At 41.1% G+C, this 14,502-nt stretch overlaps 1 protein-coding gene across 3 annotated transcripts in view; it reads right to left on the bottom strand.

The window, feature by feature from the left end:
- The window catches only part of PLXNA2 (plexin A2), a 325,654-nt gene that overhangs the window by 260,079 nt on the left and 51,073 nt on the right, over positions 1 to 14,502 (bottom strand). For 2 of the 3 annotated variants that reach the window (XM_056557949.1, XM_056557950.1), the window contains exon 2: positions 8,478 to 9,764. In XM_056557949.1, the coding sequence (XP_056413924.1) occupies positions 8,478 to 9,674 (1,197 nt within the window). In that variant the 5' untranslated portion in view covers positions 9,675 to 9,764. Of the gene's footprint in view, positions 1 to 3,424; positions 3,505 to 8,477; positions 9,765 to 14,502 lie in introns of those variants that run through there. The other variant, XM_056557951.1, reaches the window with a different exon arrangement.

Here is a 14,502-nt window from a genome sequence, read left to right as displayed (position 1 = left end):
GACAGCTATGGCTTAACCCACATCATAGAGTAACAGGATGACTTTCTAAACTATTCGAAACATAAATACACCATACCATAGAAATCTCACTGATCATGCTCGCTCATCCTACAATTATAAATCCCACAAAAATAGGAGCCCCACAGATAAGAAACTAGGGCAGGGTCTGCTAAAACAAGATCAGCTAGCCTAAAGTGTACCAGTCAAGCACCAGAAAATAGTTCCTGAGAAGGAACAGAAAGTAAACATACAAAGGTAACAACTGTAACCAAGATATGGAACAGGCAAAGCATTGTACATACTCCTGTTGTCTCCATAAATGTACCAGCATGTCTAAAGATGCTTCTGTATCCAGGTACCAAACAGCCCCCGTACCCTGTCCAAAATTAAAGAAACAGTGTATCATATATATTTGATGAGGATGATGTATCAGGCTGAGGAAGAAGAGAACAGGAACAACAGTCACCAATAGAATGAGAAAACTGCAAGAAGACAGATGATATCCAGCCATCTCAGCGACTAAGAATAAACACTAGGCATCACATTCAGCTCTCTCTTTTTATACCAGCCCCTCCAGCCAGAACAGGGCATCCATTGGTGACTCAAAGAAAGAGGTTGTACTCAGTGCCACAACTCGAAGCTTAGGTGAGGAAATCATGAAACAAAAAGTCAAGAAAAAAGGCAGCACTCACGCCATTAATCCATATGTCCAGCTTTTCTGTGGCCAAACGAAGAATAGCATCTATATCCTTATAGTGTAGGATCATAAGCAACACAGGTTGTGAAGAGCGTCCCAGGGGCTGCTGGTGGGTCAACCTATGTGGCTATTAAACCACTAACAGTAGTGTTAAAGCCTTCTTACAAAGAGTTTAAGCAGCCAGTTCACAAAGAACATATTAGGGTTAGACCCCTCCACTTGTTCTGGTATGCCGACCAACCACGCACTGTTACGGCGTAAGCAACGTATGCTTGTGAATGACATTGTGGATCCCTCTTCAGAGGAGGCATTACTTCCTCCACCTTACTAATGTGCCTTGTGTTCAGAATCCTTGTTAGATAAGGTTAAAGCCTTCCTTAAGGCCACCAATCTGATTGGAAAGATTTACCACAACTGTATTAATACGTATTCCAGACAGAAAACATTGTTCATCGGTTGGTTTCAGCATGATCACAAGTCCTGAGTTAAAGGTCACGGCAGGCCACTTTCCATCTCTTCCTAGTCACTGGATTCCCATTGCTGCAAGGCCATAAACCTGGAGCCTGATAGAGTCACATCTAGAGATCTCAGGCTGCATTTAGCAGGTGCTGGAGTGTGGGCAAACTTTCCAAGTGTAGCTGCCATATCTGGCCAGTGCTCCTGCCTCCTCTCCTCCTGCTGCACAGTGGTGGCACCATCTTGGCTGTGGCATGTAGCCTCCAAGTCTGAGTCTTTGGTCTTCTTTATATAAGAAAATGCAGACTATTATCCATTCTTCCTATTTTTAGCAATACTAACTGATACTGCTTCGACTTGTTTTACATGGTTGTTTTTTCTGCCAACACTTCAGGTGTTCTTTAGTTATGCCTGCTCCTGTGAAAGCAGAAAGCCGACCAATATGACCGCCATAACAGTTCCAATAAGGCTGTGACCCAGACCACTAAAGAGCACCCATTTATTTATTGGAGTAATATGGGAACCTCTCTCTATTGAACTGTTCGAAAAATATACATATAAATAAAAATTGTTGCAGGAGAGGAAAAGTCTAGGAAATCCAAACTCCAGAAAGACCGGCTTTGTGCCACAATATAAAGTGTAGTATAGAGCCCCATTACCACCCAAAATTCTACACAAGTTGTCCTGTGTTGGAAAAAGAATTTGAAAGGGTTCAGTCTAAAAAATAGAACTAGATACTATAGTTACAATACCATAGTTACCTTTTCTTACTCTCCACCAATGCCAGGTCTGACAGTGCCCGATCCTTGCTCATCAGCTCCTCCTGGTGACATGAAATGCCTGCTGACTTAGGTAGCCAGTCACCAGTGATTGGGTGAACGAGTATTTCCTGTGTGTTGAGACCAGGAGGCATTTTTCAGTGAGAAAAGGCCCCATCAGAACAGTAGCGAATCAGGGAGCCTTTTTATTTTAAGGTAGCTTGAGCTCATATTATCTTTGTTTTTAACAGCACCAGACAGACTCTTTTGGTTTTACATTATTTTCTAGGTCATTACAATGTGCAGTATTTCACATTAATATTTGCAACAGTAGGAGCCACATTCCAAATAAAAAGAGGATCCCTTGGTAGCAGAGATCTTGCAATGTTTGATGTTCTCAATAACCAGATACTCAACAGTGTTAAAGGGGTACTCCACTGGAAAACATTTTCTTTTAAATCAACTGGTGCCAGAAAGTTAAACAGATTTGTAAATTACTTCTATTAAAAAATATTAATCCTTCCAGAATATATCAGCTGCTGTAAGATCCACAGGAAGTACTTTTCTTTTTGAATTTATTTTCTGTCTGGCCACAGTGCTCTCTGCTGACACCTCTGTCCATGTCAGGAACTGTCCAGAGCAGGAGAGGTTTGTATGGGGATTTACTCCTTCTCTAGACAGTTCCTAAAATGGAATGAGGTGTCATCAGAGAGCACTGTGGTCAGGCAGAAAGGAAATTCAAAAAGAAAAGAACTTTCTCTGTAGTAGACAGCAGCTGATAAGTACTGGAAGGATTAATATTTTTTAATAGAAGTAATTTACAAAACTGTTTAACTTTCTGGCACCAGTTAATAAAAAAAATGTTTTCCAGTGGAGTACCCCTTTAAACATGTGAACACCAGTCAGATTGCTAGGTAACTCTTCTATATATGATCTTGGAGTCCCTCATAAGAAAAACATTATTTGTTATCATGACTTACCTAAACTGGCCATATATTAATGCTTGTTCAGCTGACAACCATCTCACCCAATTATGCCATATACATACACACTGGGCTAAGTGTATGTGTCTTTTCAATGGAGACCAGGTAGAAAGCAGCTGCCAGTTTCATCTGTTTAACTGCTGATCTGCCAGGATCCCTGATATCTGCCATAAGGGAGAGTTGGGAGGCCACAACGCACATTAGGTAGTCAGCTGCCCTGCTGAATTTGGTAGGTTCAGCCAACATGTATCTAATGATTATGACCAGCCTAAAGTTGGCCGCACACATCAGACTTTGTTCAGTCAAACCCACAGACTATCTCGGGAATGAAGAGGTGTTGGTCATGCGAAGTTTTAACCTGGTGTTGACCCAAGGTGTCTGGCAGCTGCTTATTTCCCTCTCTCTCCACTGACAACACATGTATTTGGTTAAACCGAACCTGCATGTCTAAGGAAAAGCTGTTTGCTGAGCAAGATATCAAAAGTGTATGGTCAGTGTAAGGTTGCATAGATAAACTGTGATAGGACTACCAGCTTGGTTGTAGAGATCTCTCCATCACACACACTTTTCATTGGTTTCTTTTTATCTATCTCCTGTTTTCTGTTTATTTAAACTGTGTGTCCTATTCCTGCAAAAATAGAAGCAAAGCTATTAATCTCCCCAGTAAACCCCTCTCAAATTTCTAGACTTCATGAGCCTTATCGCAGAATCTCAGAATAAGTCACTTTCTCCCAAATGATTCTTTGTAGTCTGAGTGAAGAAATTCTCTGCGCTGCCTGCTGAACTGGACAAAGTAAAAACAAGCAGCAGAAGATGGCCATGTGCGAGCTGGAAGGGAGCACTGAACCTTAAGAAAGCTGGGTATATATTTAGCATATAAAGCTGCTCTCATTTATCTCTCAGAAGAGCATTAGTTCCAGATCGCCAATAAATAGGTCCTTCGCTAAATAGCCAAGACCTGGGTTATAATAAAGTAGCAAGAGGTTATTGCTAATAATTCAGGACCAACTAGTCACTTTATACAGAAATCTATTGGCATGCCCACAGTATAGTCAATAATATCACATCGCTGACATCATCCAAGGGCTCCCTATGTCACTAGTTTTCCCTACACCAATGTTTTCCAAATGGTGTGACACTGTTTGGTAAACACTGCCTTACTTGTAAGTAATGCTTTCTATAAAATAACATAACTGAATGAACCATTAGCAAATTAAGAAATATCCTTTAAAATAATTGATTTCATTTACTACAATTGCAAAAAACGCAATCTGTCCATAGAAAAAACTGCCCAAAATGTACTCATTTACTATAATAAGCAAAGCAGGCTGAAATACTGATATTTAACTGTATGAATTCTCAGCCTTGCACCATTAATGTCAATTTGTCTAACTGCGGCAGCTGGTATTAAGACATTGCAGCTGGATCCATGCTGCCCTGAAAGTCTATGGTGCCAAGAAGATGATAGGGCACTGTTTAACAAACTTTCCAGGACAACAACAGACAGACATATTGTTGACAGAATGACACTGTTTGGAAATCCCTATTTATGTAACATACTAATATCGGGGGATATGTCCTTTCACTACTGAACGCTGATGACAGAAAGTCAGTCATGAAGCACTATACCTCAACCACTTGGTACTGTTTAGAGGGTCCTTTCACCCGATGCCCGGGACATGCACTTCTGGGCGCCGGGCACATGAATTTCTCTGACATTTATCTCTGCTTTGGGCTAGCAGCGTCGGACCGACAACCCGGCGGCACTCAGGGTGTATGGAGCTGGCTTCTGACTTGAGCCCACGGCCCCCAACTACAGGAATCAGCCGCTGCCGACCTTCAACCCTTTACATCACCGCTGTCAAAGCCGACAGTGGCATCTAAAGGCACCTTTTATCCATCCCTGGTGGGCTAGTGGGGTGGATCACCCAGCAGCACGATTCCTGGGGTTAGCAATTCACTGTGGAGGCTCAACTAAATTTCAAGGGCTGCCACCCTCTTTCTTAAGCATCAGAGAAAGAGGGCAGCAGCCCCTGAAACGTTGCATACGTACTCACGTTCTTTTGGTCTGACGGTTAATAAATGGAGATGGCTGGAAAAGAAAGATTTGTGCAGGAGCACCCCGATTCCTAAAGAGTCTGTTTATCTCACATCATGCGGTCTGATTGACTCACTTGGGTGAATATAATGTATGGATTCCTGTATTGAAATGAATAATATATTAAAAGTGAAGATTATTTACATAAAGGAACAGTGTGTGTGTATTTCTCTGAAGATTGGTACTATACTTGGAATATAGAGCACCCGATTAGCACGTCACTATCACCCAAAACAGTTTGTCCCACATATTTTATTGAAGGACTGGAAAAATTAAAGATGTCATAACAAAGTACAATTGGTCCCCCAAAAAACAAGCCCTTATATGGGTCTGTAGGGGGGAAAAGAAGAGTCATTTCTATTATAGGATGAGGAGAATAAAAACAAAAGTGCAAAAACTAAAATAAATAAACTAATAAAGACCTTATTTACGTACTATTTTGGTTAAAATCATTTTGTGTACCAGGACAAGTGGATTGTCATGAGGGACAAGTAGACCTTAAGGGCACTCTAGGCAATTTGCAAATATAATGTTGATACACTATAGACTATATTTATACACTATTTTTTTTTTTGCCATACCTTGCTGTAATTGGGATGACTACCCAGGACGATATTACCATGAGCAGTTACAAGAGATATATGTGGCATGGTCCACCCCCTTTCCTTTGTTCCTTATTACATGTTCTCTACTCTTACAATGGAGAGGGGTTGGCCTCTTATGGGACAATGTCTGTGTTCATCTTGACATTATATTTGTGATACTATAACGTTATCTCTATTTCACATGTGATATGGTTGCTGAGGATTAGGATGCTTGTGGCACTTACATTTTAGGACATTTTCTATAGATTTTTTTTTTTACATTCTCAGACCTTGTTGTTATATCATTAACCTTTTTGGGAATTTAAACATGCCACTTATCGGTATCAATGTGAACAGGCCTTTTGGAAAGCTTCACCAGCGATTGCAGGAGAAACAATGAATTGCCATGAATATGCTGTCATTCCTCAGTGATAGTGGCTGTGATGTACTTTAATAGTGTTAGTAGATGATGAACATTTGTACGTAATTTGCCATGATGTAAATGCCCATACAATCCCCATAGCTATTTTTCAAACCCTCAATTGTCCTGTCTGTGGTTGATAAATGCCAACTTGTAAATACATCCAATTCTCTGGATCCTGTGACTGCACATTTCCATTGCTTCTTACGTACTATTTTTATAGTCAAACGTTGTTTGTTGCCTGTCTAAAAAAGTCAGCCTTGGTTAAATAAATAGGTATTACTGCTTTACAACATGTCACTTGAGAACAACAGTGGATACTTGAGTGACTCAACAAGTTAGATGAGAGCAATGTCCTGGCTGAGTTCCCCAGCCCAGCTGTAGTTGCCTAAAGTTAACATTCTTGTGGTTTCATTAAACTGCTTAATGTAATCATTATATTTATAAGAGCTGAGTGATATCTCTCCCAAAGTTCATGAACCGGTGAATTAAAGATACCGATGGCAGACAAGGAAACAAAACCCTTAACACAATACAGACTGTGTGCCGTGCTTGATTTAAGAAAACATCCCTCGTGAATATTCTATTGACAAGCTTGAGAAGATGTTGATAAAATCCTATAATCACTTGAAGTAAAATTTGTTAGAGGCATCACGTCATGTTCTCTTTTGGTTTTAGGTTAACCTCCATTCCCTGAAGGCTTCCAATGCACTTGGCTATATGAATCTGACTGACAAAATAGTTCCATACATAAAGCGCCCAACTGATCTTTTACGGCAGCATATAGAGGCTGGGTGGCTCTCTAGTGCATGACCTCCATGGGCTGTGCCATGCACCATAATTATAGCTATAGGAAGCAGGCAGACCGGAGGCCAGAGGAAGCGGGCAAACCGCGAAATGAGCTAGTAGCCGCCATGACCCGCTCAGCTTTGGCTGCAGAATTTCTTTTTCCCTATCCCACCAGTGGCCAGCTGTTTTTATGAAGATGATTAAATAAAAGTTATGTTTTAATAGGTGCCAAAGTACAGTTTCTACCATCATTTTCACTATGGACTTTGTCTGCTCTTAATTCATGCACCCCTATTCCCTGTACTATAACTCCTAGCAGTGACTGGAGTTTCCTACATCATTTTGTGAGCAGTAGTGCCGTCCCGTCTCTACTCTATGGCCCAGATTTATCAAACTGTGTGAGAGAAAAAGTGGAGTGATTTTCCTACAGCAACCAATCACAGCTCAGGTTTCACTTTACCAGAGCTTGTTAGCTGAGCTGTGATTGGTTGCTGTGGGAAAATCCCTTCATTTTTCTCTCACACAGTTTGATAAATCTAGGCCTATATGCCTACATAATTATAGCTACATATTCCCTTATGTTTCAGCCATACTAAGTTATAGTAAAAAGCTTGGAGACTTTTATGGACATCAAATTATGGCTTTGGAGATTGTGTACGTTGTGCATGAGGGTTACATGGGCAAAGAAAACTTGCCATCAAAAACATGGGGTTTCACCTAAAAATCCATTTCCCATTGACTTCACTGGGACACTCTAAACCATGTGAGAAAAAAAAACTACATGTCACGTCTTTCTGTGTCCAACTCTGAAGCTCCCACTGAAATCAATGACCACTGGGTGGGGAAAACCACTGTCCTAGAGAAATGGTGGTCACAATGCTGACTCAAATAAGGATGCAAACAGACGGACATCCCAACCTGTTTCTGAAGAAATGAAGACCCAGCTAACCTTTGTGGGAGTTGAAACTTTGCCATGCTTGTATATAAATGGTTGCAATAGAATGATGCGCACGTGCATCTATTGCGCTCTACATGACTGTTGGAGAAAACAGTGGTGCAGCGTGGCACACTGGCAAGGTTTCTGCCTATGTGCACATACCCCAATTCATAGCCAAAAACTATTTGTACTTTATACTGAAACTGACCTCCAGCTCACATGGGAAAGAAAGAAACACTTAGTATTCTTGCACCATGTAGCGAAGGCTTACTTAAAGTTGTTGTGCGCCCCTAAACATGCCACTTTCAAAACTGTGTTGCCCATCAGACAGTAGTGTATTATAGTGCATAGACGAAGGGTCACAACTCGAAACGGGTCCATGCCTCTTTTCTCCTGCTTGCTGCAGTTTTATCTTGGCTGTACCGCTTGCCTTGCAGCTTTTACCTGGTCCCAATAAAGCATGACATCCTTTACCACTGACTGACATCCCTTTGTTTGCTAGTGGTGCATAATAATTTGCCAAAGCTTCACAGAGCTTGAGACAATGACACTTTGGTAAAAGCTTTGATTAAAAAATAAATGCCAAGCATGTACAGGAGCCTTTGTGAGTACATTTTTAGCTGTCATGTTTCCACTTTAACATTATAGCCTACTTGCGATACTATGCTGAAAACCCCAAAATGTTTTCTCATACACAAAATAGCCAATATACATAGTAGGCACTTTTTAAAGAAAGACAAGAGAATACACTTACAGCTTTAGTACACTGGACATCCTTTCCTAGCAGCCAGTTTAGCTCTAGATTTCCTTCTCCCTGATAACAAGATTGTAGTCGTTCCTTAATAAGAGCATTAATAGTCTTGATCGGGAAGACACAAAGCGTGGAGTCATCAGGTGGATTGTGATACTGTTTTTGGCCTTTAGAGAAGATTGCAAAAAGTACATCATCCTGCACTGAAATTTTCAGAGACCTGGCTAATGTGGCACCTGGTTTGGTTAGATAGGCTGCTTGCAGTAGTCTGTACTCCACTCCATTCTTTGTGCATCCAATTGGTAGGGAAACATAGGAGTGAAATTTTGGATCATTCTTGCATAACCGCACAATTCGAGAGGTGTAGAATAGATCATTTGCTGAATTACTCGAAATACCTACAGGTGTCTCCGGTTGCACAGTAAGGAAATAAACATAGTTGCCACTGGCAAAACCATAAATGTAAAAAATATCAAAATGAGAGACCAATGCAAGAGTGTCAGATGGAATCTTGATGAGGGACGACACAAAGTCACTGTAGAGCTCATAATCCAACATGGTAGACGATTCTGGATCCCTAGGCAACTTGCGACTTGACAGAGTGGGAAAGTAATCCTGTTTGCCATCTACTGCTGTTCCAATGAAGAGCTTTCCATCCTGACCTTCACTATGTACAATCACTCCGTACATTGTACCAGTCTCATTGACACTGGAAAGGTAGTGCTCTTTCTTATGAGATGGTTCTACCAGTATAAAAAGATCATCCAAACGTAGAAGCTTACATACACCCTGGTACAAGCTACCACAAGCCAGCAGACGATTTTCAGAATAGTCAATGATTAACAGTTTGTTCACATTGTTGGTCAGTGTACGAGGTTCACTACATGGCTGAACGTTTTGAGGAGGGTAGCAGGATTTGTTGTCCTCTCCAGGACCAGTGCTATGTGACACCAAGAGGGTTAAGTTCCCTGATAGCTTATAAATGCGATTTACTGCGCCTACATAAACTGCTCCTGTGCTCCGATGCACAGTGAGGTGACTAAAAGTCCAGTCTCTTTGCTCAGCATGAAATATGTTGGTGAGGGAAGCACCAGGAATTTCTAAAGACAGCATGGCCAAAACCAGCAAGACCATAGAAGCTGCTTGACTGTGGAAATGAAATGGTTTCTCTGTCCACCTCTGTAACCTCTGCTGTTCCATGGTGTTGGATTAGAGGAATGAAGAGAGATGGAACCCAAGCTCTCTTTGGTTATCAATGCCTCCAAGAGTTTAAGTCTTCTTTACATGGTTCTGAAAGACATAGGGAAAAGTACAATTATTAGGTGTGATAGTCTCTTAATATCTGCAATGAATAAAGAATTTACATTAGATATTGCATAGCTTCTACCCAGTTTAGCCAATGCTCATAAACAGCATCAGGTCTGTTTTCGATGAAAATAGATTTTAAGGGGATTGCTTATGTTCTTTAAAGAGGATCAATAAGTTCTATCCTAGGAAACAAAATACTAAATCTTTCTTAGAGATATATAACTGGGAAAAATAGAACTCCCTCTAATACTCTTATCTTTTAAGAAAGGGATACTAGAGAACTGGGTATGCAGCAATGTAAGGCTGGGTTCACACTACGTTTTCTTCCATACGGGAGCGCATACGGCAGGGGGGAGCTGAAACCTCGCGCTCCCGTGTGTCATTCATTTCAATGAGCCGGCCAGAGTGAAACGTTCTGTCCGGTCGGCTCATTTTTGTGCTGTATGCGCTTTTACAACCGGTCCTAAAACCGTGGTTGACCACAGTTTTAGGTCCGGGGGAAAAGCGCATACAGCACAAAAATGAGCCGACTGGACCGAACGTTTCACTCCGGACGGCTCATAGAAATAAATGACATACGGGAGCGCATACGAAGGCATACGGGAGCACGAGATTTCAGTTCCCCCCTGCCGTATGCACTCCCATATGGGAGAAAACGTAGTGTGAACCCAGCCTCAGATGGATTCCTGTGTATTTTAGAGAAGCAAGGGGAGGAGGCTAGAAGCAGCAGAAACAGAAGTAAACCTTGTTACAGTTTTCTTTTCAGTGTTGTCCTTGCTACCTTTGTTTGTTTGCAGAGATAGAATCAAATGAACCCGTAACAAGAAGCTGTGTTATCCTCTATTAGATTAAAAGGGATGTTTAGTGACTTACTTGTATATGCAAAGGTGCTTAGGCAGGATTCAAAAAAATAAGTAGTGTACTCAACTGCCCTGCTCCCGCTGCTCCAAAAGAGCTCAGTCCCAGAGCATAATACTTGCTAGTCTTAACAAAGGGAAGTGCTGCAAGATCAGGTTCCATAAAATTGATCAGGGAGCAGGGAAAGAGAGTACACCTTTACTTTGATTTTTTTTAACCCTTAAACCCATTACAAGCAACTTTATCGTCCTTCTCTAACAGATTAACCTTTTAGAAGCGGCTGTGTCCACCTCTTTAGAATAGGCTAAGAGAATCAGATCACCTTATACTTTGTACCTTAATGGTCTATTCACACGTTCAGTATTCTGCGCAGATGTGATGTGCAGATTTGATGCGCAGGATTTTCTGCTGCAGATTTCTATGTAAACTGAATGACTAAACACAGCTTGAAATCCTGCGCATCAAATCTGCGCAGAATACTGTACGTGTGAATAGACCCTAAAGGAAGAAGAGAATCTCACCAGATTAGGATCTCTCTGCTACAATAAAAGAAAAACCTGTTTCCCAGTAATACTATACAAAATCATGTTTATGAGAAATGTCTTTGGATTTCATCCAATGTCTTGTACTGTGTTTTTCAAAGAAGCAATTGGTCCTCTTTAAGAAAGGTGGCCCACAATGTTTACGCTGCACTCCTCCCCTTTGCTAGCATGGACATCATCATGAAATATAGAATATTTTCTTTGCATGGACACCTTTGCAAGTGAAATAAACTATCAGTTCTAAGGGTCACTGCTTTCCTGCTACTGTGACATAGAGAAAAATTCTTAAGCCTATCAAAAAGATTAACGCTATGTATCCACCTAGCCTAAAGCTATTATAGTTAATGTAATGTCTTCCTCCTCTGATCTAATGAAAGCAGCATCACTACATTGCATGGTAATACACCCTTATGTTGGACATATTACAATTAGAATTGTAATACAATGAACATATCGACAATCAGCAAGGACAACCATTGTGAGAGACCCAGTGAAACAGAGGGACTGGTATGATCTTTAAAGTGAACCTGAATTATTCTACCCTATTAAGGGTTTTTTCCACGCGGACCCCCAGCGATCAGCTACTTATCCCCTATCCTGTGGATAGGGGACAAGTTAGTTTTGGCTGGAGTTCTCCTTTAAGCTACATTTTTTCACTGGTACTGTTTTTCTCTCTCCAAAGTGTTTATGTTAAAGGGAATCTAACCTACTGGTGTAGTATATAAATTGGTTGGCCCTTCTGTTGGGGTTGGTGCAATGGTGGATCAGGTCCAGAAACAGAGTAAATAAAGTCCCTCACCACGCACTCACCAAGTATATTTAGGAACAAGGAGGTTTATTGCATCTCCTTCAAATTAAATAGGATGCGTTTCGGTGACAGAGGAAGGCTACCGCCAAAAAGCATCCAGTTTGATTTGAAGGATATGCAATAAAGCTCCTTGTTCCTGAACATACTTGCTGAATGCTGAGACTTTATTTACAACCTACTGGTATAGGCTTGTATCCATGCCTTCACTTTGGCAATATTGTTCTTTTTCTTGTTAGGCTAATGAGTAGCTTGTTGCATGGGGGGTGTTTCCATGCCCCCGTACACGGTGATGTCTGTCTTCAATCTTCATAGGAAGTATTTTCTCCACCTGTGCTAAGCCCCTTATGCTGGACAATGGAGCTCCATTCTGCAGCTACAGCCCTCTCCTCTGCATGCGCAGACATCTACAGGAGACATGAAGTTAACTCTCTCCCCCCCAACCCCCCAATGGAAGCATGGATCGGGGCTTGGTAAGTATCATTTTCATCACTGTCCTCGGCTCTACAAGCCTATGCCAATAAGTTAGTGTGAGTGATACTGATGACAGATTCCCTTTTATTTTCCACTGAGTCAGACACAAAAACACATTCATCAAAGGATTAGTTAACAATACAGATAACAACTTGTGACCTATTGAATTTGTACTTTTTATTTAGAGTGAACAATTCTACTTGTCACATGGATAAACAGTCCCCATCAGCAAACAAAGGGACTGCTGCAGTATACTACAAAAGGCAACAGGCTTGCTCTATAACGCAGTGCCAAAGCCGAAGGAGACAAACCTTTCCCCTCTTGGCTGTTTTTGTTCAGAACAGGTGTTCCCCTGCGTAGCCCATTTATGGATCCCTTGTATAATTGTTTTTCACTCCCAGCAATGCAAAATACAACAATAATAAGTTAAAGCCTCCCTTCCCTGCAGCAAGCACAAGCAACAGCATTACCAAGTGCAATCACAAGATTAAATACGGAACGGAGCGGCAGATCCTGTACTGATCTCCTGAAGGTCTCATCCCATAGGGAATATTAGACAGATGATCAGCATCTGTGTGGAGTGGGGGCCCACGAGCTATCATTTCAATGTAATTATCTGTGAGCATTTCTTGGCCTCCAGAACAACAAAAATACGAGTCAAAGGAGGCTTCTATTATCTCTGTGTACCTAGGCCTGGCGGGGGATACGTGAATGCCATCCAGCGCTTCTTGATTGTCTAGTGCGATACGAGGAGAGGAAAACACTACTTAAGAGGGATGCTGAACAGGACGTGTCTGTGTCTTAATTGTAGGCATTTCTCTGCAGTCTGCTTGGAATTGTTGACAGTGAACTGAAAGCAGAGGAAAGAGGCCGTACACACATACGTCAAGCAACGTGTGCTCAAACTGCACTGCCCCAGATTAATATTGAAATCTGACAGAAAGCCAGAAACCAATAGGTTTAATACACATACTTAAGCATAGAAATTGATTCACTTGTTGGCAGATAAGAATTGCCTGGCACTATAAGCAGCTTCTACTCAAGTATGATTAATAGCGCAGACACGTTTTATTAAGGGATTTATGCCATCCTTATGCATTCCTTTTCTGGATTACCACTCCCGATGGCAAGCAAACCCATAATCTACTACCTCCTCTTTATACTAACACTATTTTGTCCCAAGTTATCTATACAAAATTGCATCATTTATCACATATCTAACATTTTTGTTTAAGTCTTTACTGTTACTTATATAAACTTTTAACATGCTTCACGCCCTGGCCGGCTGCCCTGTCCAACTGATGCATTAGGGAGACTTACAATAGAGCCCAAAAGTCAGATCAAAAGTTACATACATGACAGTAACGTTTTAAGTAAAGCAGAAAAAAGGGTCTCCCTTTTTGGAGGACTCAGCACATCTATAGAGTAAAGGAATTATTCAGGATAAAAAAAATAAATAAAACATAGCAGCTTCCTTGCTTTCTTTGGGAAACAGCACCACTCTTGCCCTCAGTTTGTGTGTGGTATTGCAGCTCTGTTACATTAAACTGTAGTAAGCTGAGCTGTAAGGTCACACCCAACCTGAGAACAGGTGTGGCACTATTTCTGGAAGAAAACTGTTCTGTTTTTTTGTTTTTGTTAACCTGGATAACCCCTAACAGGGATTCCGATGGGGACCATGTAAAGGTTCCCATTTCCTGTGGTAGTGCAGCAGAAGAACTAAACATCTGTTGCCAGGGTCATCCTCACATTCTAACCTATTGTTGGGATCTTAAAAGCTGAACACCTTGTGATAGTGTCCAAAATAGACAACCCCTGTAATGTCTATGGATAAAGAACTGGACATAAGATGATATTGTTCCACTCAGAAAACGATATTGTTATGTAAGTGACATCAATGTGAACTGATCTTATAGCAGCACGCTCCTGTGCTATGGTAGAGAATACAATACTGTATTATGTTCTTCAGGTAAAATGGCATGCACAAAAAGGATGTAACTAAGCATAAACACATACAATACATGTATAGAGAATGTCATCA

This window comes from Hyla sarda, chromosome 2 (assembly GCF_029499605.1).
Source record: "Hyla sarda isolate aHylSar1 chromosome 2, aHylSar1.hap1, whole genome shotgun sequence".
Lineage (NCBI taxonomy): Eukaryota > Metazoa > Chordata > Amphibia > Anura > Hylidae > Hyla > Hyla sarda.
This window is presented reverse-complemented; position numbering and strand designations above follow the sequence as displayed.